Source organism: Chionomys nivalis, chromosome 16, assembly GCF_950005125.1.
Source record: "Chionomys nivalis chromosome 16, mChiNiv1.1, whole genome shotgun sequence".
Lineage (NCBI taxonomy): Eukaryota > Metazoa > Chordata > Mammalia > Rodentia > Cricetidae > Chionomys > Chionomys nivalis.
In genome coordinates, this window is record NC_080101.1 from 5,389,993 (window position 1) to 5,417,728 (window position 27,736).

At 41.5% G+C, this 27,736-nt stretch overlaps 1 protein-coding gene across 1 annotated transcript; it reads left to right on the plus strand.

Moving 5' to 3' along the window:
* Nucleotides 1-1,004: 1,004 nt before the first annotated feature.
* On the plus strand, nucleotides 1,005-27,616 carry Cibar1 (CBY1 interacting BAR domain containing 1). The gene is made up of 9 exons (XM_057790944.1): nucleotides 1,005-1,292; nucleotides 1,705-1,939; nucleotides 4,111-4,179; nucleotides 5,368-5,469; nucleotides 7,850-7,855; nucleotides 9,531-9,635; nucleotides 19,367-19,480; nucleotides 23,294-23,413; nucleotides 24,488-27,616. Exons 1-9 carry the CDS (start codon nucleotides 1,060-1,062, stop codon nucleotides 24,569-24,571), a joined length of 1,068 nt encoding a protein of 355 aa, XP_057646927.1. The 5' UTR covers nucleotides 1,005-1,059; the 3' UTR covers nucleotides 24,572-27,616.
* The last annotated feature ends 120 nt before the right edge of the window (nucleotides 27,617-27,736 follow it).

Consider the following 27,736-nt stretch of genomic DNA (forward strand, 5'->3'; position numbering starts at 1 on the left):
GGAGAAGAGGGGACTTTAAAGCAGACGTTACACGAGGCTAGGATAGCCATTTGTGCAAAATAACCCTTCACGGAGTTGTAGAAGGCACTGATGAGCACAAGAAAAAAAAATCACGTTTCCGAAACACCACCAAATCAGGAGTGTGCTAGCCAAGTATGGGAGAAACCCAGGGAAGCACATAAACCTTGAATTTGGACGCTGAGTTCATTCGAAAGAGAAGTTTCTCTGCCTCCTCTTCCCTTCCCTTTCTCACGTTGCCCCCCACCCCATGCACATTCTTGCACGCGAAGTCTAGGCCATGGGTGTCCAGAAGTTAAAGGAAAAGCTCTGGGTTATTCATGTCTCCTCAAACTATGGACCCTTGCTTCTTTTCTTAGACATATTCCCTGGGTCTAGTATAATCTTTTTCATAAAGTAGAAGCTGCATGGTGGGGGGGATAAAATTAAAGATGAGGTAGTTTGAACAGACTCTTTGGGTTTTTGGGTTTTTGGTTTTTTGTCAATTTGACACAAGCTAGCGTTCTCTGAGAAGACAGAACCTAGATTCAGAAAATGCCTTCGTTAGAAGGGCCTGTAGGCAAACTTGTATGGCGGTTTTCTTGACTGATGAAGGAGGTAGAAGGGCCACCTTTGCGCAGGAGGTCCCGTGGTATATAAGAAAGGCAACTGAACAAGCCAGCAAGCAGTGTTCCTCTGCGGCCATTGTTTCAGTCCCTGCCTCCAGGTTCAGGCCCTGAGTTCCTCAAAGAACAGTGTGTGACTTGGGATGTGTCAGAAAAAAAAAAAAAAACACCTTTCCTCCCCAACTTGTTTTCCATCATGGTCTTACCCCAGCAATAGAAATCTAACTAATACAGATCTTTCTTCCAAAGGCGGCTTCTGAAAGCCCACATTGTCACGGCATAAGTTCACATCCTGAAGCAGAGCGCGGACCCCGTTCACCTTTGCTTTCACGTCCCCCTTCCGGTTACGGGTGGGCTGGTTTTCTTCTTCGCTTCCAGCGGCCGGGGAGGCCTGAGAGCAGCCCCGAAGGGGGATGCTCAGTGGTCCCTCTCTCCAATGCCCTCTGGTCTCCCTTGCCCTGCTCTTGACCGCCGGGGCGCGCGCCGCGTTGCCACGGAAACGTCGGGCAGGCGCGGCGGCGCGCACGGCGCGCTCTTGCCTCCCGGTCGAAGTGGCGACGGCTCCCGTTCCCGCGCGCCCTGGCGCCCCGGAGCCGCGCTCGTTGGGCTCCCACCCCGGGTCCTCGGCGGGGTGCAAGGCAAGATGTTGAGGCGCAACCTGGAAGACCGGTAACCGCCCGGGGCCTCGTCCTGCAGGCGCCCGAGGGAGAGGGCCGGGTGGGCGGGCGAGGGGAGCGGGGCCCAGGCCGCACGGTCCCCGCAGTCTGCAGCCGGTCCTCCCGGCTGCAGCGAGAACGGGGCCGAGAGAGTCTCCGGACCGACCATCCCGCTGAGCTGGGCCGGGCGCCGCCGAGGTGCAGAGCCCGGGAGGCCTCTGGGCTCGGGCCATGGCTCGCAGCTGCCGCCCCTTCTCGGCGGGCACAGCCAGGGCCTAATCCCGGGCCTGCGCGGGCCAAGGCAGGGCCAGACCCCGAGTCGGGTCCTAGAGAAGGGCCGGGCCTCCGGGAGAGTTGGGGAGGCTGCAAATAAAATGAACGGGACACCCTCTTAATGTTTTAAGAGCAGCGTCTCCTTTTTCTAGAGATGCTCAGACCAAACAGCTGCAGGATGCTGTCACAAACGTGGAGAAGCATTTTGGAGAGCTTTGCCAAATCTTTGCCGCTTATGTACGGAAAACTGCCAGGCTGCGAGACAAAGCCGACCTCCTGGTGAATGAAATCAACCTGTATGCCTCTACCGAGACCCCCAATTTAAAGCAGGGTCTGAAAAACTTTGCCGATGAGTTTGCCAAACTTCAAGATTACCGCCAAGCCGAGGTATGAAGTACGGTCACGGTGTCATTATGATAAGTCCAAGAAGTAATGTGTAGGAATCGTGGACACTTTTTCGCTGTGCCGTATCTTAACAGCGGTAAATGCACACTTAATAATGCGTTTCCTGTCTGTAACACCGTGAGTCCACTCTAGGGAGCCTTTCAAACTAAACTTTAGGTGTGATGGAAGTCTTGAATTTCCCAATTCGAATATTTGCCAACTTTGGTTGCAGGGCACAAGTATTTGGAAAAGGGATAGAATCTAAGTTGTGTGGTGGCTCCGAGTAAGCAGTCTTCTCTTTTGGATTCTTTCTTAAAAGAACAAACAACAGCAACACCCCCCAGTATTTTTCCTGCCTTTGGTACTGCATAGGCACCTTCACGTGCTTCTTTGAATACTAGTTCACTTACAAAAGTCGCCACGTTCAAACTCCATTGCCTTTTTACTTTTGTGACAAGTGCCATTGTTCTTTTTCGTACCTAAAACAAATTTTCAGTTACCCAGAATTTTTGAACTTATCATCATTATGCATACACAATTTGAGTACTAATCACTTCTGGATACTGTAAGGGAAATGTTGTGTTCTTGGCTTACACTTCTTCAATCACAATCGATACCGAATTATACATGGTAGTGGATCACAGGCGGTACTGAATTACACATGGTAGTGGATCACAGGCGATACTGAATTACACATGGGAGTGGATCACAGGCGATACTGAATTACACATGGTAGTGGATCACAGGCGATACCGAATTATACATGGTAGTGGATCACAGGCGGTACTGAATTACACATGGTAGTGGATCACAGGCGATACTGAATTACACATGGGAGTGGATCACAGGCGGTACTGAATTATACACGGTAGTGGAGACTTAGTGTTTCAAAAGTAGTTTTTATGCACAGATAATTCTAAAGCCCTATTTTGTCAGTTATTTCCCCTTTCTAGAAAGATTTTATGCTACTTACGAACTAGCAAAGTGAATTGATTTGCATTTGCTCTGCTCTGTTTCACTGCTGGCCCAATGGTGGAGGTGCTAATGGCCATGACACAGGTAGGCAAGGGAAAGCCCCGGAAACTGTTAGAGCAGGCGTGGATGATCCCCACGGTGTATGGAATTAGACGTGGGGTAAGCTGTCCTGGACATTCGTAATCTGATTTTAGAATTCTGAATATTTAAATGATTGATGGGAACCTAAATTTTACATTTCCCTAAACTCTTGTAAAATGAAACAGCCATATAACATCAATTCCAGAAACTAAAGAGTAAATATGAAATGAAACTTCATTGATTAGGTATTCAAGGGGAAGGCATTGACTAGGTAAACATGTATCATTTTGAAAAGCGGTGTATTTGCTGGGAAAATGCTCGTTTGAAGAAATAAATGTCATCCTCTTGCCTGCCCTCCCAAAGTTGCAGTTCCCCACCGTTTTCTTGTTCTTGTATTTGTGAAAAGACACTGCTTCCATTCCTTTTCCTAGTGTGGGTAAGAGAATTGCTTTTTATTGTTCTTTGATAAAATTTTAAATGAATATGAGAAAGTGTTTCCTACAAGATGAAAAGAGATCCACTGTGCAGTTTGCAGCTCAGCAGCACGAAGCCCACTTGTTCTAGGCTTGGATAAGTCATAAATGGTCTAAAAATGCAGCTAATGCAATAATCCCAGAGCTGTCTGCTTTGGAGAGTTGTGTTTTTTTAAATGTTCCTAGCAACACCGCCTCTTTCGGGTTTAGTCTTTCTGAAACTTTGAGCTATAAGAATTAGGAGACAATTCTGTAATATCTGGCAGTATCTGCTTGAACCCATGAAAATGGTAGCTATCCTAAAACTGCAGATGTCTTAAAACTGCCCGGAAGCTACAGCTGTAAGGTAAATGCTGTGCTTGCCCAAGGATGAGAGCTGCGAGGTGCCAGACGCATTCCTGCCAGGCTGTGTTCCCTTGCTTGTGTCCGGGGCTGTTGCCATGTGGTTTATGTTTCTAATGTTTGAGTGTAGATTCTGAGTGTCAGCAAATACATAAAACTGCCGTAGAGGATCATCTTAAAATTTCAAAATTATTAATCTTTACAACATTTATTTCAGATTAAACAGTATAGATTTTATTTCAGTATTTAAATTTTGACATTTCTATGTTTCTTTTCAGTTATATTTTATATAATTTTCAATAGGTTGAAAGGCTTGAAGCCAAAGTAGTTGAACCTTTGAAAGCTTATGGAACAATCGTAAAAATGAAACGGGTAAGTAAATCCATTCTCTTATCCATTTGGTAGTCTTACAAGGTATGAGTTTTTTTGTCTTTTTTATAACAAATGAAAAATAACATGCAGTTATTCTTTTTTACATACTTTAGAAAAAATTCGGATCTTTAAAACTAATAAAACACATTTACCAAACTTCCTAAGTATACTAATATTCCACGTAGCAGTAAAAACCACTGTTATGGAAAAGTCTCTCAGTATGTAATGAGTACATGTTTATATATTTTGTTTTAAAACAGGTTGCTTGTATTCTTAAAATCTGACAAACTGGCTTTAAAATCAAACTGGAGTAAAAATTGCACACAATAAAATTATTTTTCAGTGTTTGGTTTTCATGGTTACATATGGTCTTGTGAGCATCACCACAGTCAAAATGATAGTCGTGTATTTGTATGGTTTATTTTCTATTCATATTGCTTCTGACTTTGAGAAAATGTAGTGAGATACATGCTCTTGTGTGCACAGACATGGTGTACAGTAAGAAATGTAGTGAGATACGTGTTCTCATGTGCACACACACACACGGTGTACAGTAAGAAATGTAGTGAGATACATGTTCTCATGTGCACACACACACGGTGTACAGTAAGAAATGTAGTGAGATACATGTTCTCGTGTGCACACACGGTGTACAGTAAGAAATGTAGTGAGATACATGTTCTCGTGTGCACACACACACGGTGTACAGTAAGAAATGTAGTGAGATACATGTTCTCGTGTGCACACACACACACGGTATACAGTAAGAAATGTAGTGAGATACATGTTCTCGTGTGCACACACACACACGGTGTACAGTAAGAAATGTAGTGAGATACATGTTCTCGTGTGCACACACACACACGGTGTACAGTAAGAAATGTAGTGAGATACATGTTCTCGTGTGCACACACACACGGTGTACAGTAAGAAATGTAGTGAGATACATGTTCTCGTGTGCACACACACACGGTGTACAGTAAGAAATGTAGTGAGATACGTGTTCTTGTGTGCACACACACGGTGTACAGTAAGAAATGTTCTCGTGTGCACACATACACACATTGTGCAGTACTAATAACTCTGCTCATGGTGCCCAGATCACACAAGCAGCAGTCTTCCATTCCTATCAAAGAGTGTTTTATTCTTAAGTTAGAAAGTTTTACTAACAAAAGGGCTCATTTACAGGATGATCTCAAAGCAACATTAACAGCCAGGAATCGAGAAGCCAAGCAGTTATCTCAGTTAGAAAGGACACGCCAGCGAAACCCATCTGATCGACATGTAATTGTATCCTTTGGATTTTGATCTAAAACTTTAAGAAACAGTTTTGTGAGGTATACAGTACTAAGGTAAGTGTATATGGAAGTTCACACCTCTGGATCTAAGTGTGTGGGGAATCCTCGGCCCATTTAGGGACCCCACAGGAGGAACTAGCCGGCTGAAAGCATTTTGTTTCCAATCCAGTTCTTTCATTTCTCAGATAGGCTGTCCCCCAATCCACTCAGAAATGTATGTGTTTTCAGGGTAAATTAAAAAGTAAATGATAATGTCTCAGTGCTCTACCTGCCATACTTTTAAGGAAGAAGGAAAAAGTCCCACAATGGCCTTCATCAAATTAAAAAAAAAGAATTACATGAAACCATGATTATAACTTTGAGTTAAACCTTCAGGAGATTGGAGTATAATTAAGTGTTTGCTGTAAAATGGAGCTTCTAGGAAACAGTTACTTCCTGAACTAGAATGTGTCTCCTTCATGACCGACAACACATACATTGCCAGCACTAACATCTCCTCCCGCCCTCCCCATTCTCTTACCCGTGGTTGATACTGCGACCCTAGCCATACACCACATAGGGAGTGACTCTCTGTGGACACTGGAGGTTGAAGAAAGAACGCCTCCGTTCCTGAAGGGAGCCCCTGTGCAGTGATTCGGGGCTGCACTAGTTACCTGGTCCGTCTCCTTTGGGACCAAAAGTGCATAAGCCCAACCTTCTACTTAAAACAAGAAAAGGCAGAGAGCAGTTGAGTTGGTCTGGTGCAGAAGAACATTTGCAGGACATTTATTGCAGCTTCAGATTTCCAGCTGGAGTCTGTCTTAAGCAAGCTGGACAAACCAGAGAATGCTCCAGGTTCATGCCTGACAACTCTGTCAGAGAGTAGGACATCACCAATGTTTAAGAATTAAGTCAGGAATCAAGTCTGTTTTGTTCTTAGGGAAGAGAGTCTCTGAAGACAATGTAACATCCGGAATCCTGAATAGTTGTTGATTGAGTCATAAGCATTCATATTGACCTTTAACACAAAAATGGATATACTGCTAAGTCCCACTTGTCTGATCTACACATACTCCATTAACACTGCTGTAGAGGAAGGAGGAAGCCCTATGGCACACCTAAAACAGCATAGAAAAAAAAATGTAAGTTAGTCACAGGGGAATTGTGTTGCTTACTAGATAGAGCTACTGAAGGATTCTGACACCCTGGAACTAGCACATACATGTCAGTATACATGTAAATGTATTCAGTGTAACAATAAAAATGTCCATTTTACCGGGGAGGCCCTCACAATTCAGCTGTTTGCTCAGAGGCCTGCTCAAGTGCAGTGTGTGAGTGAGTGAAGTCCCCTTCGGTGAGGACAATCCTCAGGGCCACCTCTCCACCCCAAGGCTGCAGGTGATTTCTAGCAGTTCGGAAGCCTTAACTACCTCTGCTGGATACACTGGTAATGTCATGGAATTGTATCTTAACATCTCCTTCTTGAGATTGGTCCACTGTAGAATTTTGAGCAATTTTCAGTGAATATAATAATTATCATCGATGTGGATTTTCTTTGTAAAGACTGGCTCTGGGTGAGTTCTGTGCTCAGAAGGAGGATTTCAGACTTAGAAAGGGATCGCAGTTCCTAGAGGCCGGAATACAAAGATCCCAGCCATGGCTTCTGCTTCCCCGTGCTTTTCTTTTTTTTTTTTTTTTTTTTTTTTTTTTTTTTTTTTTTTGGTTTTTTCGAGACAGGGTTTCTCTGTGGCTTTGGAGCCTGTCCTGGAACTAGCTCTGTAGACCAGGCTGGTCTCGAACTCACAGAGATCCGCCTGCCTCTGCCTCCCAAGTGCTGGGATTAAAGGCGTGCGCCACCATCGCCCGGCATAGTCTGCAGAGATTCCCAATTTTTAAACTAAAATATCAGAAAATGAGAAGGGCAAAGACAAGATACAAAATAAAAGTAATAAGAACTGTATGTTACATACAAAAAAAGTCACAGGAACTGGATATTATATACAATAATCCTTAGGAATCAGCCTGTGTATTCTCAGAAGAAAATGATCAGACACCAAGTAACTGACAGCAACTGTTTTCAGAGCAGCTCTTCAAAGGGACTCAGCTTCACATTTGAATTTTCTGTTTTTGTTTAAAGCCCAGGAATGTGCAGAAATGTTTTTAAATACTTTTTATATTTTTAAATAATTTTAATACTAGTTAGGATTAAGGTGAAAGTCTTTGTTTTTTAAAAACTATATATGGTAAATATAAACAAATACAGATGCAAATTGATACTCCGTTAAGTGCTTAGTATCTTAAAGCTGTAGAGCAATTCTATAAAGGCATATGATTTTATTTAAAAAATATACAATTCTTCTTGAAATGTTTTTTTCCTTTATGAAAATTCTCAGTCGCAGGTGGGCAATAAAATGGTGTGTCAAGAAGTGGACCCTGAGAGTAAACCCTTTGACTTGTTTCCATTTATATAATTCTTTGGAAAGAAAGCAATGTCAGAATGTTACATCTCAAACTTTGATGACAAATGCCAAATTTTCCTACAGTTAATATTAAACTATATATGACTTTAGAGAACATATAGCTTTAGTATTATGCACAGAACTTTGTTAGGAATAATGTAATCATAAGATAGATTGAGATATGTCTTTTTAACTGTTGGCGCTGCTCAACATTTAATGTGTTGGAGCGTCTTGTCCTAAAGGCAAAGATGCTTAAAGAGAAATGGCACGATTAATAGTACCATTGCTGCGGGTGCCCTGCGTTCTTGATCTGCAGCTAGAGGAACTTAGGAAACTTTTTTTTTTTAAACCTCTGTAGCTGCAGTTCACAAGTAAATGGCAGTATTCAGATAGTAACCACAATAATTTGTTTTACAACACAGATCTAGACAGGATGGGTATATGTCTCCATGTATAAAGCAACGCATTAAAACTTGCCATTTAATATATCAGTTACTTTTTTTTTTTTTTTTTTTTTGTTTTTCGAGACAGGGTTTCTCTGTGGCTTTGGAGCCTGTCCTGGAACTAGCTCTTGTAGACCAGGCTGGTCTCGAACTCACAGAGATCCGCCTGCCTCTGCCTCCCAAGTGCTGGGATTAAAGGCGTGCGCCACCACCGCCCGGCTTATATCAGTTACTTTATACATAGTATATAATGACCGTAAACCAAAGCAAAGCAATGCATTGTTGTTAGCTCATAAGAATCTGATTGATCTGATTAAGCTGAGCTTGATGGTACATGCCTGTAATCCCATCACTTGGAAGGTAAAAAGGACCAGAAGTTTAAGGTTATTTTCTACCAGATAGTAAGCTTACAGCCAGCCTAGACCATGATATATGTGTGTGTGTGTGTGTGTGTGTGTGTGTGTGTGTGTGTGTGTGTGTGTGTGTGTATGTATGTATTCCAAAACTACAGAGATAGAGATATGGTGACATAGGTGACATATACCTGTAATCACTGCAGCCAAGAGGCAGAGGCAGGAGAACATGAGTTCACGATCAGCCCGGTCAGAGAATCCTAGGACAGCCCAGGCTGTACAGGAGGAGCCCGTAGAAGCAGTAGTGATAAGACACTTGAGTCTCAGCCGTGTGGTGGTGGTGCACACCTTTAGTCCCAGCACTCAGGAGGCAGAGGCAGGCGGATCTTAGTCCTTCACAAAGATTTATTTTTAGTTCACTTAATCTAGAAAATAGTCTTGTGGATAATCTTTATTGTGCAGAGAATACAGCGGGAGAGCGTGGAAATACCAGCAGGTTACAAGTCTTGTCTTTGGGCGGAGGGTGAAGGAGAGAGGAACAGTGTGAGAACTGGCGCAGACTGAGATGGGCACAGCGGTAGGACACGGAAAAGAGACAGCACTTTTGTTTGGGGATTGAACATCATTTAACAAACTTAAAGTTGTGCATTGTGCACACTGTCTAATAGAGCCCTTCCCTTGTCGGTCTGCGGTAAAGGTAAGTGTGGGAAGTTACCGTGAGGCCAGGAAAGGCCGGCGCTGAATGGTAACTTTCACTAAAGGATTCAACTCCATGGATCCTGATCCAAATCTTTTCTTTTCGGGGGACTCACTCTTTAGGCCGAAACTGAATTACAGAGAGCCACAATTGATGCTACCCGAACAAGTCGTCATTTGGAGGAAACTATTGACAATTTTGAAAAGCAGAAAATAAAGGACATAAAGGTAATTAACTTAATGCAGAGTGTTTCCTGATGTTGCTTAAAGTCAAGGGGAAAGTTGCTAAAATGATTTTTAGCCCAGAGTCCTTAAATTTTTTAAAAAAATTATAGACAAAAATATATCAAGTGTTATTATGACATAATATAGGGGCCGTATTTTTTTTTTACATTCTGATTGCAGTGTCTCCTCCCTTCTTTTCTCCTATTCTCTTCTCCTGACCCGCATCCACCCCTCCTCCCTTTTCCTTCAGGAAAGGGCAGGCTTCCCATGGATGTCAGTCAGTCACAGCATAGCAAGTTGCAGGGAGACTAGGCACATTCTCTCCTATTAAGGCTGGAAGACACAACCCAGTAGGAGAAAAGGGTTCTAAAAATCGACAACAGAATCAGAGATAGCCCCTGCTCCCACTCTTAGAAGAGTCTGAAAAAACATCAAGCTGTACAACTCTCACATATAGGCAGCAGGCCTAGCTCAGTCCCATACAGGCTCCCTGGTTGTTGGTTCAGTGTCTGTGAGCCCCTATGAGCCCAGGTTAGTGCATTCTGTGGGTTTTCTTGTGATGTCCTTGACCTTGGCTCCTACAATCCTTCCTCCTCTTCTTCTTCTTTTTTTTTTTTTGTTTTTTTTGTTTTGTTTTGTTTTGTTTTGTTTTTTTGTTTTTTTGAGACAGGGTTTCTCTGTGGTTTTGGAGCCTGTCCTGGAACTAGCTCTTGTAGACCAGGCTGGTCTCGAACTCCCAGAGATCTGCCTGCCTCTGCCTCCCAAGTGCTGGGATTAAAGGCGTGCGCCACCACCGCCCGGCTCCTTCCTCCTCTTCTGCAAGATTCTCCAAGCTCAGCCTGATGTGTGGTTATGGGTCTGCCTCTGTGTCCATCAGTTGCTGGGTGAAGCCTCTCTGGTGACCATTGGGCTAGGGCACCAGTCTATGAGTATAGCAGAATAGCATTAAGAATCATCTCATAGATTTTTTTTTTTTTTTTTTTTTTTTTTGCAAGTCGTGTTTGGCTCTACCCTAGGTCTCTGGGCTGTCGGGCCTCTGGGTCCTGGTGCTCCAGGCAGTGTCAGGGGTGGGCTAGGGGCAAGGGGTTAGGAGATGTGAAGGCAGTGATAGACTCTGGAAGATCCCAACACAGAAGCTCTTAGCGGTAAAATGGAGGGGGGGGGGGTGTTGTTAAGCTGCTGCAGGAATGCGTCTGATTGGCTGCTTCTTGTGCTGCTGCAATAGGAGTTGGTGTGTCGTGATTGGCTAGGAGTGTCTCATTAGTTACCATGCTTTTGGTCCTCTGACAGGTTATTTTGACCAACTTTACTTATTCATTGTGAGTTTGGTTTTTATCTGCCCTGTCTCACTCCCCATTCCAGTTCTCCCCCATTCCTCTCTCCCTCCATTCTGATGGGGACATCCTGAGCCTTCCTCTTCCCATCCCCATCCCCCATGGAGACCCCCCCCCGCCACCTGCAATATCTGTTCTATTTCCCCTTCACAGTGAGTTTTTTATAGCCCCTCCCCCTTGAGCTCGCCTTGTTACATAGCTTCTGTGGATCTGTGGATTGTAGCAGGGTTACCCTTTAATATACACCAGTTATAATATGCACCAGTTAATATACACCTAGAAGTGAGTACATACCATGTTTGTCTTTTTGGGTCTAGGTTACCTCACTCTATGAACATAGTTGAGCAGTTGTCCTTGTGGTATGGTGGGGTGTCCTTTGGGTATATGCCCAGGAGTGGTATAGCTGGGTCTTGAGGTAGATCAATTCCCAATTCTCTGAGAAATCGCCATATTGATTTCCAAAGTGGCTTTACAAGTTTGCACTCCCACCAACAATGGATGAGTGTTCCCCTTACTCCACATCCACCCCAGCATAAGCTATCACTTGTGTTATTGATTTTAGCCATTCTGACAGGTGTAAGATGGAATCTCCAAGTAGTTTTGATTTGCATTTCCCTAATGGCTAAGGATGTTGAATGTTTCTTTAAGTGTTTGTTGGACAGTTAAGAGTCCTCTGTTGAAAATTCTGTTTAGATCTGTCCCCATTTTTAATTAGATTATTTGGTTTGGTGATGTCTAGTTTCTTGAGTTCTTTATGTATTTTGGGGATGATCCCTCTGTCTGATGTGGAGCCGGTGAAGATCTTTTCTCATTCTGTAGGCTACTGTTTTGGTGGTGTTTCCCTTATTTCTTTTCAACCCATTTATCGTTTGTGTATGGGAGGACTACTGTGTTGTTTGCTTGCTTGTTTTTGAGTTAATCCAGCCACTTCCCTGCAGTTAGAGTTCCCGGTAAAATTTATGAGGTTACTTACATATCATCTGCAAATACCAACACTTTGACTTCTTCCTTTGCAGTTTGTATTCCCTTGATCTCCTTTCCTTGTCTTCTTGCTTTAGCTAGAACTTCAAGAAGTATGTTGAAGAGATATGGAGTGGACAGCGACAGCCTTGTCTTGTTCCTGATTTTAGTGGAACTGCTTTGAATTTTTCTCCATTTAATTTGATGCTTGCTGTATATTGCTTTTATTATAATTAGGTATGTCCCTTGTATCCCTGATCTCTCCAAGACTTTTATTATGAAGGACTATTAGATTTTGTCTAAGGCTTTTTCAGCCCTAGATCAGTTTTTTTTTTCTTTCAGTTTGTTTATATGGTGGATTACACTGACAGATTTTATTTTATGTATTGAACCATCCCTGTATCTCTGGGATGAAGCCTGCTTGATCATAGTAGATGATATTTTTGATGTGTTCTTGGATTTGGTTTGTGAGTATTTTTGCATCATGAGGGATATTGGTCTATAATTTTCTTTGTTAAATCTTTGTGTGGTTTGGGTATCAGGGTGACTGTGTTCTCATGAAGTGAATTTGGCAATGTTTCTATTTTCTGAAATAATTTGAGGAGTATTAACTCTTTTTTGAAGGTTTGGTGGGATTCTGCACTAAAACCATCTATCCCTGGGGGTTTTTTTGATTGGGAGACTTTTAATAATTGCGATTTCACTGTGGGCTATAGATCTATTTAAATGATCTGATCTTGATTTAAATTTGATAAGATAATTTTATCAAGAAAATTGTCCATTTCTTCTGTATTTTTCAATTTTGCAGAATATAGGTTTTTGAAGTATGACCTAATGATTCTTTTGATTTCCTTAGTGCCTGTTGTCATGTCCTTTTAATTTCTGATTTTGTTAACTGAGATATTCTCTCTCTGCCTTTCAGTTAGTTTAGATAAGGGTTTGTCTATGTTGTTGGTTTTCTCAAAGAACCAGCTCTTTGTTTCATTGATTCTTTGTATTGTTCCCTTTGTTTCTATTTTACTGATTTCAGCCTTGAGTTTTATTTTCTGCCATCTACTCCTCCTGGGTGAGTTTGCTTCCTTTTGTTCTAGAGCTTCCGGGTGTGTTGTTAAGTCCCTAGTGTGACATCTTCCTAATGTCCTCATGAAGGCACTTTCTCTTAGCACCACTTTCATTGTGTCCCGTAAGTGTGAATACATTGTGCTTTCATTTTCATTGAATTCTAGGAAGTCTTTCATTTCTTTATTTATTCTTTGACCCTGTGGTGATTCAGTAGAGATGTTCAGTTTCAATGAGTCTGTAGGCTTTCTGTTTCTGTTGTTGTTCAAGTCCAGCTTTAGTCCACGGTGTTCTTTAGGATACAGGACATTATTTCAATTATCCTGTTCTGTTGACAATTGTTTTGTGACTGAGTATGTGGTCAATTTTGGAGAAAGTTCCATGAGATGCTGAGAAGAAGGTATATTCTTCTGTTTGGTTGAGATATTCTGTAGATGTTAGTTCCATTTGAGTCATAATGTCTGTTAGCACCATTATTTGTTTTGTCTGGATAACCTGTCCATTGGTAAGAGTGGGGTATTGAAGTCTCCCAAATTTTGTGTGAGTTTCAAAGTGTGATTTAAGCTTTAGTAATGTTTCTTTTACAAATACAGTTACTTTTGCATTTGGGGAATAGATGTTCAGAATTGAAACATTATTTTGGTGGATTTTTCCTGTGATGAATATGAAATATCCTTCTCTATATCTTTTGATTAATTTTGATTTGAAGTCTATTTTGTTAGATGTTAGAAGTGGCTACATCAGCTTGCTTCTTGGGTCCATTTGCTTGAAAAATCTTTACTCTCTTTACTCTGAGGTAATGGTTCTCTGTACACCAGACCGGCCTTGAACTCACAGAGATCCGCCTGCCTCTGCCCCCCGAGTGCTAGGATTAAAGGTGTGTGCCACCACTTTCCGGCCAGGTGTATTTCTTGTACGCAGCAGTAAAATGATGGCCCTGGTTCTTACATCCATTCTGTTAGCCTATATTTTTTCATTGGAGAATTGAGTCCATTGGTGTTGAGAGATGTTAGTGACCAATGATTGTCAATTCCTATTATTTTGGTGGTGGTGGTGGTGGTGGCGGCGCGTGCGTGTGTGTGCGCGTGCAAGCACTTCACTTCTGGTTTTGCTGGTGTGAAATTATTTATTTCCTATGTTTTCTTGAGTGTAGTTAACCTCCTTGCGTTGGAGTTTTCCTTCTAGTAGCTTCTATTGTTTAGATTTGATTTTGTCATAGATTATCTTTTTTTCCATCTATGGTGATTATAAGTTTTGCTGGATATAGTAGTCTGAGCTGGTGTCTGTTGGTCTCTTAGAGTCTGCAGGACATCTGTCCATGCCCTTCTGGCTTTAGAGTCTGCATTGAGATGTCAGGTGTGAGTCAATAGGTCTGCATTTATGTTAAGTAACCAAGTGGTCTTTTTCCTTTGCAGTTTTTAATCTCCTTTCTTTGTATTTTTAATGCTTTATTGTGTGGCAAGGGACATTCTTTTCTCGTCCAATCTATTTGGTGTTCTGTAAGCTTATTGTATGTTTATAGGAATCTCCTTCTTTAAGTTGGGGAAATTTTTTATGATTTTGTTGAAAATATTTCCTGGGCCTTTGAGCTGGGAATCTCCTTTATTCTATTCCTATTGTTTTTAGGTTTGGTCTTTTTATAGTGTCCCAGATTCCTGAATATTTTGTGTCAGGAAGTTTATATTTAACATTTTCTTTGGCCACTGTATCAATTTCTTCTACGCCAGAGATTCTCTTCCATCTCTGTATTCTGTTGGTGGTGCTTGCACCCGTAGTTCCTGTTCGCTCACCTAGATTTCCCGTCTCCAGGATTCCCTGAGTTTCTCTCTTGCTTCTATTTCCATTCATTTTCTACACCTGTTTGTTTGTATTTAATTTATTTATTTTAGGGCCAGGCCTCTATCATCTTCGTAAGATTGGGTTTAAAGTCATTTTCTTGTGTTTCAGCTGTGTTGAAATCCAGGGTTGCTGTAGTTGGATAGATAGCTGAGTTCTGATGTTGATTGTGTTCTTACACTGGCCTCCATTCATCTGGGTTTGGGGTTATTATAGGTTTAGGTGCTGATTTCTGAGGTTATCTTTGTTAGATGGATTTTCCCCCATGGTTTCTATTTCCTCTCTGGTCTTCTGGCAGTGGCCCAGGGTTCTGGTGACCAGTGAGTATTCAGATCCAATAGAGTGTCTCCACTGAGGTTTCTGTGACCTGCATAGCCTCTGGGGTTTGGGGTGTCAATGTTGCTTCTGGTGTTCTGGTTACCTGCTTGGTCTCTGGGGTTCTTTATGTTGTGGCCTCCAGTAAGGCAGAGGTGTTCTGCTGAAGTTGTGGGATATGGAGGCCAGGGGGAGGGGTGCTGTTTGGGGTTGTTTTGTGGGCTTATAGGAGTGTTAGCAGGCGGTGGACGGTGTCTTACCTGCAGTCCCTAGTGCCAGCATGGCCTCTGATAAAGCAGAAGTCCTCTGCTGCAGTTAGGGGCTGGAATCAAGGGGCTGTATTTCTAACAAGAGCTAGCAGATATATTTATGTATCAGATACCATTTCTGGCACCTTAAATAAAGTGTTCCATTTATACCAACTGGACTTTAAAGTAGTTACTAAAAATAAGGAATAATTTATGAACTACAACCGAGAATACGCCTGCAAACCAGTTGTATTTTTAAATCTATAGTAGACTGCTATTAATATCTAGGGCATAAAATAACAGCAACAGTACTTTCAAAGCTGAAAAAGATCATGCTGGCTAATTTTACACTGGCTTGACCCAAGCTAGTCATTGGAAAGTTTCTCAAACTCAACCGAGAAAATGCCTTCATAAGATCCAGGTGCACAGCATTTTCTTAGTGATTGATGGAGGAGGTCCCAGCCCATGGTGGGTGGTGTTCTCCCTGAGCTGATAGTGCTGGGTTCTCTAAGAAAGCAGGCTGATCAAGTCATGATGAGCAAGCCAACAAGCAGCAGCTCCCATCAGCTCCTGCCTCCTTCAGTGGTGGACTGTTGTAGGGACTGTGAGTGAAATAGCCCTGTCCTCCCCAGCTTGCTGTTGGTCACGGTGTTCATCACAGCCACAGTGCCCTAATTAGGACAGTCACAATGACAAACTGGTTTGGTTCCAAATATTCAAAATTGTCTTTATTGTGTGACAGACCTACAGATTTGACTTTTCAGCAGGTCTTTGATGACAGTATTTTAGGCGTCGTTCAAAATCTTAAATATTGCTTAATGATCATTTTATATGCCATTAAAAATTAAGGATTTTTTTGACTCACTGCAAATTTTTCTATAACAGCTGTTATTTCGCTGTATTGCCAATGAAATGAGAATTATCTGACATGTACATAATTCATCTCTAAAAGCAACGCATTTGAATATTTCCTGATGACGGTTTCACAGCATTTCAGAGTTTCGGCCTCTGAATCAAGTCACAGTCTACACCGTGCTATGTCAAAGCAGGTTATTGCTCAGAGGATCCAAAGAGGATGGTCTGAAATAGGCGTCTTTTCCAAGCTGAGAGAATATGGGGAGGCATGGAGGTCATCTGCCAACAGTCTTTGTAAAATTTCAGGTTAAGAGTTCTAAGAGAAGTAGCATTGACCTGAACGATGAGAGAAACAATGATTCCCTTTCCACTTAGCCCTTCCTTGTGCCTGTGAATATTTTTCACGTGCGATCTGTGATCTTTGGGTTTGATTTCATTTCCCACCTACAGGCAAGCTGCCTCTACAGGGATTATAAATCCCTACTCAGTACTGAGTGCAAAACCGGGCAAAGGAAGTGAGTGCAAAATTCCGAGCTTCGGTGGCTCTTTCCAGGAGTTTCTGAAGCAGATGAAGGAGGTCCACAGTGTGTCCAAATTCCCCTCCTAGTCTGTGGTGCTGTGCCCCGGGACAGTCTCTGGGTGTTTACAGGGAGAAAGGGACAGGAGAAAACATCACCTTTGAAAAAGCAGATATAATTCAAAAGTATATAGCTCACTGCTTTTTAAGGTATGTGCAACCGTCACCAGTTGTGGAACATTTTTGTCTCCTCCACGGTGCACACTTTAGCTTGGCCTCTCTCCATGGGTAGGAGAGGTAGGCCTTTCTGGACATCCCACCACGAGAGGAAGTGTTTGTGTTTACTTCACTCAGCATGTTTGCAGGCTTATCTGTGCCATAGCACACATCGTTCTTGATTTTGGTCAAATAAATTGGATTGTACAATATTATTTTGTTTATCCATCAATCAGTTAATGGCTACTTGAATTGCTCCCACCATTTGGATATGTTTACTTTAAACATCCTTATATACGTTCTTGTATGGAAATATATTTATATTCATATATATATGAAATAGGATTAAAATTGCTGGATGATAGTTACTGTTAACTATCTGAAGATTTGCCTGATGGTTCCAAAGTGGCAAAATATATTTTCATTTCTTATGTATATATACAAAATAGAAGCAAAGTTACTGGATCATGCAGTAACTATTTGACTATTTGAGAAATTACCAGACCGTTCCAAGATGGGCCTGTCACTGTGCTATGGTCCCTGATGCTGTTGACTCCTCAGTGCTTCTTAGAGATTTTATCATAGCCATACTAATGACACACTGTAGTTTTATAATCCTCAGTAACTTTTGTTTTGTTTTGGAGACAGGGTCTTCCTGTGTAACCTTGGCTGTCCTGGAACTCTGTAGACCAAGCTGTCCTTGAACTCAGTGCTGGGATTAAAGGTGCCCACTGCTACCTCCTGGCCTTCAGTAATGTTTGCTGACCATTTGTGTGTGTTCCTTGGAGAAATGCCTACTCAGGTCTTTGTCCACATTCCCATTGGTTATCTTTACTATCGAGTTGTAAAGGTTTTTGTCATAATCTGGATACAAGTCGCTGACTAGCAGGTGTCATTATGTTGCCCCATTCTGTCAGCTGTCTTTGCTTTCTCGATGGTATTATATGAACACACATTTCCGGTTTTAGTGACCTCTATTCAGATTCTCTGTTGCTTGTGATTTAGTGTCCCAGCTAAGAATCCACTGTCACGTTGGGTGGTGACTTCTTCTCCCGGCTCTCCTCTAGTTTTGTCCTTCTCGTTCATGTGATTCTATGACGTACTTACTGTTACACTGAGTGAGCTCAGGGCTGTCAGTGACATTTCATTTGTATTTCAATAAAGCTTGCCTGAAGATCAGAAAAGCAAAGCAGCCACAGGCCAGCCTTACTGACTAGGCAGTGGTGAGACACCCTTAACCGCAGTAGCCGCACTAGTTTGCCATGGAAACCAGGCAGTGATGGTGCACGCCCTGAATCCCAGCACTAGAGAGGAGTGCAAGTGTGAGGAGGCAGCTCTCAGTCCCAGGCTCATTCTGAGATTCCTGGAGGCAGGATCGCCATTTTCAGACTGAGGTGGAGGTAAGAGCCAGTGGTTAGCTGCTTTGCTTTGGTGGTCTTCAGGTTGAACCCCAATATCTCTCCCTGAGTTTTTATTAATCATGCTACACAGGGTTTTTCATTCTTCTTGTGTGCTCCTTTGTTGAAAATGCTTCATTGTTCTGGAGTCTTACTGATGTGACCCTGCCTTTACACAGTAGAACAAGGTCATGTCATTCTTGTGTGGGTTTTTGACCTTATCTTAGGGAATCTAACAAAGAATTAATTCCTAGTCAGAAGTCACTCTCTCTGAAGATGCTCAGGATGAAATTCCAAGTGGTATCTAAACATAGTGCTGTTCATTATGATACTCAGTTGTACAATCAAGTACATGACAGCCCTCCATGGCCTGCATCATAGAGTAGCAATTATTGTTGGTTATAGTTCCATGCCTTATCTCAGAGGCCAGTCTTCTATAGTTTTTAAAAATATACTTCAAATTTTTACCATGAATATTTATAGGATGCATGAGTATATAGTGGTGTACAATTTAGTCATCTTTTTTCTTGTTATGTCAATTGATAAATGTCAATTATCATGTAAAAAGAATTTTTTTTTAAAAAAAGTGAGTAGTAACAAAGGCACACTTTACAGAGTTCATGTTTCTGCTGTGAAGTTTTCACATATTTATTTCAGCTGTGTTTGTCCTGCACAAAAACTGACACTGTGTTCTTTTATAAAATACTAAGACTAAGCCGGGCGGTGGTGGCGCACGCCTTTAATCCCAGCACTTGGGAGGCAGAGGCAGGCAGATCTCTGGGAGTTCGAGACCAGCCTGGTCTACAAGAGCTAGTTCCGGGACAGGCACCAAAGCTACAGAGAAACCCTGTCTCGAAAAACCAAAATAAATAAATAAATAAATAAAATACTAAGACTATAGTGGAGAATATAAAACCCTATGGTTCCACACAATAAACTCTTAAATGCATAAAAACAATTGAAATGACTTTAAGATTCCAATGTTGGTGTTTTTCAGAACATATTTTCAGAGTTTATCACAATTGAAATGTTATTTCATGGCAAAGCTTTGGAGGTCTTCACTGCTGCATACCAAAACATACAGAAGATCGACGAGGATGAGGATCTGGAGGTAGGGCCTGCATCCAGACTCAGTTCTTCCGTTAGCGTGGAAATGTTTGAGAGCTTTAGTGTGTATGGGTGATAATCTACGTTACTGTGTGTAACCTAAATAGCCCTTCGTACTTTAACAGAGGGCCGCCACTCCCTTCAAGTACTCCAGCCAACATTTCATCCCCGCCTTTCCATGTTTTCTTCTCTAAAGATTATCAGACTCTTACATGACAGTTATAAAACAGTAGCAAATATTTATGCAAATATCGCTTTGAACAGATCTGTGTATTTTAACTCTGCTAATTAATCCACCAATTAAAAAAAATTATTGTTCTCACTCTAAGGATGAGAAACACTGAAACAGGAAATTTCTCAGAGGCCGATAGCTAGGTTAGTAGCAGAGCTGGGCGTCAACTCAAAGTCTGTCCCATGCTGCTCGTAAGGCTTTGTGCTGAAGCTACAGCTAAAGCTGATGGTGACTCGTGTCATTTACTGCTGCAGACCTGGAGCCCCCTTTTCCAGTACCAGTCTCCGTTGGCTAACATTCTTGATAGTAAACTGATTGATATTCAGGTTAAGTTCAGCTGACCCTTCAAGTCCTTCTCCCCATTCCAGAGGCCCTAGATAGGTCCCTCTGCGCCCTTTATAACCTACCACTGCTCTTAATCAGCCAGCTAAGTAGGCTGGGTAGAGAGAGATGAAAAACTAAGGCTTCAAGGTTCTGTAGTAGATGTGTTTTTGAACAACTTCCTTCACATTTCAGTGGAATAGTACTGAATAAATTAACTTCTTATCTTCATGGTAAAATAAAAGTTATGCCACTTATCGCCTAAGATGTCCAAGCAACAACTGGTTTGTTCAGCGCCTGTCATGTCAAGCACCATTCTTAGTACTAGGATCATGAATAAGAGCGAACCACAGTCTACCAGTGATATCAAAGAAGACAAAAATTCTGTGTAGCCATTAAAATGTTATAATGCAACCAATGTCACAGCGTGGGGTGTGAGAGATGGGTAGTTCCATAGCCTTAAAGCCAAAGGAGCCAGAATCTTATGATGGCATAGATAATGCAAAGGTCCTTACACTGTTGTGAATGAAGAGCCATGTGCTTTAAACACTGAGCACGGAATGAATGGAAACATAGCCCTCAACCTCTACATACCATGGAGCATCCATGACTCTGGGACCAGGGCAAGTATAATGATATGCAGCCATAGAACCTGAAGATTTCTTCAAAACAAGAAAAAATGCAGAGGGACATAGCTTGTTTTTCTTCGTTCTTTATGAGAACCATAGATTTATCCCAGCAGGAATAATTCTGTTCTTACTACAAACTGTCTTGTTCCTCGCATGAACAGTAGTCTCTGGCCCATTTCTCCTTCAAAAATAACTTTTATGCTTTCATTTGAGAGGATATTCAGATCTTGTGATTGCTCCTTGATCTTGGATCATATTGGAAAATACTTTGCCAGTACATTCATTTTTCTGCATACCGGTTTTGACAGCAAATGGATTCATCTTAATACTTGTTTAAAGTTTATCTCAAGGGTTCTATATCATGTTATTTTTCTCTGCTAGAAAAGTTTAGTGTTCAAACAAAAATATATTCCCTTTCAATATTAGGTGACCATAAACCAGCCATCTGCTATACCTGAATGTCAGTGTTGAATGACCTCACTGTAAAATCTGCTAACTTAATTATTCAACCACCCTAAAATTGTTCGTGCACCCTAAATTGTATCCCTTGATTCCGTTTGTATCCTGCAGTGCTGGAAGGCTTATAAGAGTGGATCAGCCTGTTGATCATGGCCCCTTTGGGGATGAATGACCTTTTTACAGGGGTCACCAAAGACCCTCAGAAAACAGACATTTAAAACTAGTAACAGCAAAATTACAGTTATGAAGTAACAAGAAAAGCTCACACACACACCAAGTTTTCGAGACAGGGTTTCTCTCTGTAGCCCCAGCTGTCCTGGAACTCTCTCTGTAGACCAGGCTGGCCTTGAACTCACAGAGATCCGCCTGTTTCTGCCTCCTGAGTGCTGGGATTAAAGGCGTGCGCCACCACCTCCCGGCTGCAACAAAATCATCATGTGATTGGGGGCCACCACAACATGAGGGATGGTTAAAGGGCAGGTGTTAGGAAGGCTGAGAACAACTGGCTTACAGGAGTGTAAAGGACAGTCTTTAGTTCCGTCTGTTTGTGTTAGCACTCAGTGGGCAAAAGTGAATTTAATTAGCACCATTTATTTGGAAGAGTGGCAGAGATAGAGATAAAACAGGGTTCCATCCATCTTCAGGCTAGTTGTAGAGACGTCTGATCAAACATAGTAGCATAACAGTTACCCTTGAGAACAAGAATAGGAGCTGCCTGCTTCTGAATAGGGGAAAGATAACATTTGGCTTGGCTCTCGAGGATTGACAAATCTGCAGAAATGTCCTGCTGAGGAACCAGCTATAAAGAGGCACAAAGTAATGAACAACCCCCCCCCCAATAAGTTGTTTCAGTACGCTTGAGTGACATTAGGCCTCTGAAGGTCACCTCAAACATTTGACTCTGGTAAGTAAGAGCCACAAAAAGGATTTTTAGTTGAGAATATTACCTACCATAACATGAGGTTAAATGGGCTGTGAAGAAAGGTCTATCATCAGTATGTAGAAGTACTTCAGGTATTAATTAAGTATAATGCCCATGCTGCTAGGTATAAAGCCTTCCGTTATAAAATTGAGTCTACACCCAATATAGTAGGACAAATTTTATGTGGCTACCTTAATATTTTTTTAAAAAAATCAAAAATCAAAATCTCACAGAAACCCTTCCTAGTGTTAGCAGTCACACATAGCCAGGAGTCTTTTTGGACATCAAACATTTTTTCATCTCAGAACATGTTATTGGACACTGTTCGTCTATAATAAAAGGTATATGAAGTATGCAGAGAATTCATTAGTTGATAAGACATTAAATACTGCAGAGAAAAAAATTAGGTGACCAAAAGCCTTAAAACATATTTAAGATGTAAGCCGTAGAAGAGAGGCATTTTCTAGATGACACGGCTATAAACAGATGAAGCAAAAGAGGCAAGCCAGCAGTGGTGTGTTATGGCGGGCGTGGGCAGAGGAAAGGTTGGGTCAGGGAAGGGCAAGCCAGCAGTGGTGTTACACCTTGAAGTAATAATAATAAAAAAGAGTAGATGCTTGTTTCTAGAGCAATGGTTCTAAACCTGTGGATCACAACCCCTATGTGGGGGTCAAATGACCCTTTCACAGGGTCACCTAAGACCATTATTAGAAAACACAGATATTAATGATTCGTAACAGTAGCAGGATTTCAGGAATGAAGTTGCAACAAAAAATAATTTTATGATTGGGGCCATTGCTGTTTTTTTTTAAATAAAAAATGTGGAATAAAGAGTTTGGAAGGAGGTAAATTTGAAATTCACACTGACCTTGACTCTTCATGTGTGTTAGAAATGTGGGTAAGTATAAAAGACAGGAAGACTTGAGAAACACGGACAGGTCTGATTCTCATGTTAGGGCTAGGGTGGCCGCAGTGAGAGCTGGGCCGTGACTCCCTCAGTGGAAGTAGGCAGAGCAGAAAGAACCAAAGGTACGTGCACAACACACCTGTGTGCCGCGACCAAATGAGTTTATGACGGCTGTACATCTTCTATCAACTTGCATGATTCTAGGAGAATTTTTTTACCCTTTTCTAACATGACTAGGTTTGTAATTTCCCCTTTTAAGCTTACATAACTCAAATTTAAGAATGTAAGTGGATTATCTAGATGTTCATATAGCATCTACTTTATAATGTTGTTTTACATTGCAATAGGTTTTCCGAAATTCTCTGTATCTACCAGATTATCCATCTCGTTTAGATATTGTAAGAGCAAATTCAAAGTCACCTCTTCAGAGATCAGTATCAACTAAGTGCGCATCTGGAACTGGACAGGTGAGCAAAAAAATGGTAAAGAAATTTGAGTTCTTGCCTTTGGAAATGTTGGGTACTAACTACAAGGGCTGCCCCCTTGCTACGTGCCCCCCACGCTGTCTCCTCTGGAATGGTGGAGATGTCTGTGACTATGCTCTCCTTACTCAGTGAGGCAGCACACTGAAGAGACGGCTGCAAAGACAGAAAATGAAAATGTAGATTCAAAAATCAGTGAGCATCTCTGTAGAAAATACACCTGAAAGTGGTTTTTCCTAGGCATAATTTATGACCCATAGCTCTTTAGATCAGCAGTCAAAACCATAACTGTAATGTGCCAAAATCTGATGTTGCCTCAGAATTTTAAAATTAAACAATCTCAAAATATAATTTTAGGCAAAATTGCCAAAGGTAAAACTTCTATCATTGGAGTCTGTGCATTGTTTCTGCTTTATGTCATCTCTTCCCCCAGCCAAATGGCATTTCTATTATTTTAGCCTTGACACATGTAACTCCATAAATTGTCTTTATATTCCATATAAAATTCTATTTAGAACTAAATCGTGTATAGTAGGGTATTTTTAACACGCAGCCTTCCTAACTTGAGATCAGGGACCTGGGAGTTGGGTAGAGATACTGTCTGTCTGTATACTGTAAGGTGTTGAGCAACATCGGTCAGTAGCAGTGCATCACAATGTTACCACCGCTGGTGTTCAAACGTGGCCCCGCATCTCCTGGGTGGCACAGATCACCCTCAGAGAGGTTTTAATGAGACAGCTGAGGAAGAAAAAGGTGTGCAGCTGGTGAGCTGGGTCTCAACTCGTCCTGCATGTCTACCGTCAGTATTGCTGCCCAGTTGACATCTGGTTTCCATCCACTTGACGGCTCTCATTCAGACACTGCAAGGATTGTCTAACTCACTTCAGCATTCACGGCCCAGTGATGGTTCCTGAAGTCACTGCTGGATCAAACACGGTCACCCTCACATACACTTGCTGAAATAGTTGTTCTATACACCCTTTCTTAGAAGGACACGTAAGAAGATGCGAAATGTGGAAAAGCATTTTTTTTATTCTTTCATGTGTTAATTCTTAACAGATAACCACCTGTCGAACAAGAAAGGACCAACAAGTCGAAGATGAAGATGACGAAGAGTTAGATGTGACAGAAGATGAAAACTAATCTTAGAAACTCACATTTCTGTTTCATGTTAAGTGGCGGAATCTGGGATCACATCACACTGACAGGTTAAACTTCAAATGAAATACTGCTATGAAAAGGGGGGTGGGATTAAAGAAAATTATGCTCACAAAAAAAAATGTTTCTTTAATGTTACATACCAGTCTTTTTCTTTTTTTGAAGGGGGGTGTTTTGTTTTTCAGAACAGTTTCTCTGTGTATCCCGGCTGCCTGGAACTCGCAGAGCTCTGCCTGCCTCTGCCACCTGAGTGCTGGGATTAAAGGTGTGCGCCACCACCGCCCAGCTCATACCAGTCTTTCAACATCCTATCTACAGTAGCATATCTTTCTGTGTATGTACTATTAAAACTGGACCATGTATTTCACGGATTTCAGATGTAATGCAGTTTGTGACCTATTGAAGACGCGAAAGGGAGGCCGGTGACAGAGGTTGGACAGTTTCTTTTAGGTTCAAACTTGAGGTTTGAAATAGAAAGAGGTCAGTTAATAACTGTATGCCATAATGCCTTAAGTAAAAAGATTGTTTTAATTACAACCTTGTTTCATCATTTGGTGTGTAAATTTAGTGTTTTTAGTGAAAATGTAGCTAAATAAAGGTATAAGACATACCTTTATAAATGTACATAACACTTAAATTTCCAGCTAAAAAGGCCACAGTCAGCTGTATTGGCTTTAAAAACAAACCTGCTCTCACTCTGAAGCCCTGTACATTGTACAAGTCCCTGACACTTGGAAGGCAAGCGACCTGCTAGAATCCTGCCTCCCTCATCACAGCGTGCTGCAAACCTCTGAACGTGCTCTGCCTAGGCCACCGTAGTCAATAAACATGCACTTTATTCCTAAATCCAGATTTTTGTTACATCTGACATTTCTTTTTCTTTAGATAAACAATTATGATTTTATGAATCTCAAAGCAATTATTCAAAACAGAAAAATTTAGTGTTTCCTCCTGAGAATACTTATAAGATTGCTTTGGTACTTTTTCTCAGACTACTTTTAAAGCTCTAGATTGTTACTTGGTTTTTATATTCTTGGTCAGTATTCAGAGCTGATGTTAGAGCGGAGAGGGAAGACAGCTATGGTGTTCCTGTACGCTCAGTAGATAGGGACTGCTACAGGCAGCTACTGCCCCATCGCCAAGTCAGCGCCTAACACAGAAACAGCTGTGCTTTGACAGCTGTGCTTTCAGAAACTGCCCCGCACACGTGGGGTGCAAGCCTGTTAGTCAGCTATTTAGAAGGCAGTGGCAGGAGGATCAGCTGTTTACACTCATCCTTGGCTTCCGCTGAGTTCAGGACCAGCATGGGCTACATGAGACCAAAAAAAAAAAAAAAGGTGGTGGTAGTGGTGCGCACCTTTAATCCCAGCACTATTCTGGAGGCAGAGACAGGTGAATCTCTGTGAGTTCAAGGCCAGCCTGATCTACAGAGTGAGTTCCAGAATAGTCAGGGCTGTTACACAGAGAAACCCCATCTCAAAAACACAACAACAAAAAATTATAAACAAACATGTATATAAAAACAAAAGGAATATTAGACCAAATTTTACTTTTTGTGGGCAACCATGTACTTAGGATCTAAGTACACTTAAGAACATGGAAACTGGGCTGGGAGTCAGCACTAGCCTAGCATGCATGACGAGGCCAACAACAAAAGCTCAACGTGTTAAATAGCCCATAATTTGGCATCTCTAGTGAAAATTAAGATTCAGTGGCAAGGCTTAGTAGTAATAATAGATGAAAATTCACTGCTTCTTAGCAGCATCCTCAGCTGCTTGGTAGATGAACACTTCTGGGATTGTTTTTCATATCTTGTAGTTTCCTCTCTGGACATGTTTTACTATTTTATATACATTCTGAACAGAAAAAAGTATGACTTGAATGCAAAAAGACACTGGCTATCATGTTAAGAGAGCCAGTACACTCCCAGTGTACCTACTGTTGAGAAATAGAAAACCGGCCATGGACTTACTGAAGCTGGGTGATCCGCACATGAAGCTGTAGGACCATTCTGTCACATGTCTGAAGCTGCGTGTACAGTTCCTTAGGCTCAGCAAACGAGAAACACTGATTTGGTATAAATATTAGCTACTACCATGGCCAACTGAAGTTAAATCAACATGTTACTCAAAGCAGTGTTAGAAACAAGTTTTCAATAATAAACTTTTATAATGAAGTTTACAAAATACTAAACTTGGGGCTGAGCTAGGTGTTTGCTGCACAACCACAAAGCCCGAAAGCACCGAGGAACAAATCCAGGAAGATCCAGGGATTGTTGGCCAGTCAATCCAGCAAGTTTTCAGCGAGAGACCCTGCCTCACAGAAGAGTGGAAAAGTGCTTCAATAAGACACCATCCAACTCTAGCCTGCATACAAGCACACCAATGGATGTAGATTGAGCCTGATGACTGAGAACAAACAGCCAGTATTTAGTTTGAATCAATGGTTGGGAATGAAGGTGGCGCAGTGGTTAGGAGCACACGTCTCTACTCCACAGACACATGGCACACATGCATGCAAAGCAGCACTCACACATACAACATAAATTAACAAAAATCAAGACAGTGTAGTGTTTCCCAGCTTGTCTCTCATCCACCATGCCCTTCCCACCACAGTCCAGTTTGCAATGCGACTGCATATTCAATGGCCTTTCATCTTCAGCTTTATCTTAGTTGTATCTCCATGTACTGATCTGGAAAGTGTATTTACAGTCTGACAGATCTGATCAAATAAACCAGCTATGTAATCACTGTGCTTGGCTTAGGTATTCGAGTTTTAGGACTCAGAATGTGCTTTTTTAACATAATTTATCAATTCTATTTAATTATTAACTATTAAAAACAAAAACTTAGGCAGGCTTCTCTTAGATTTCTTTATATCACCAAATGTTATTCAAGATACTGAAAGTATTCTACTTCTGTAGTAGCTAAATAATACACCATATTTTAAAAAAAGATTTATTCACAATTACTCTGTGGGAAATGTCTGGATGAAGGAAGTAGGTAAAACTTTGTTTCATATTAAATTATAAAAATCATGAATTAGAAAAAATGAACTTTGACTTGGAAATATATATATATACATATATATATATGGTATCCAAGAGAAACTAAATTCTTAAGTCATTTTTCTCTTTAATTTCGCTAACAA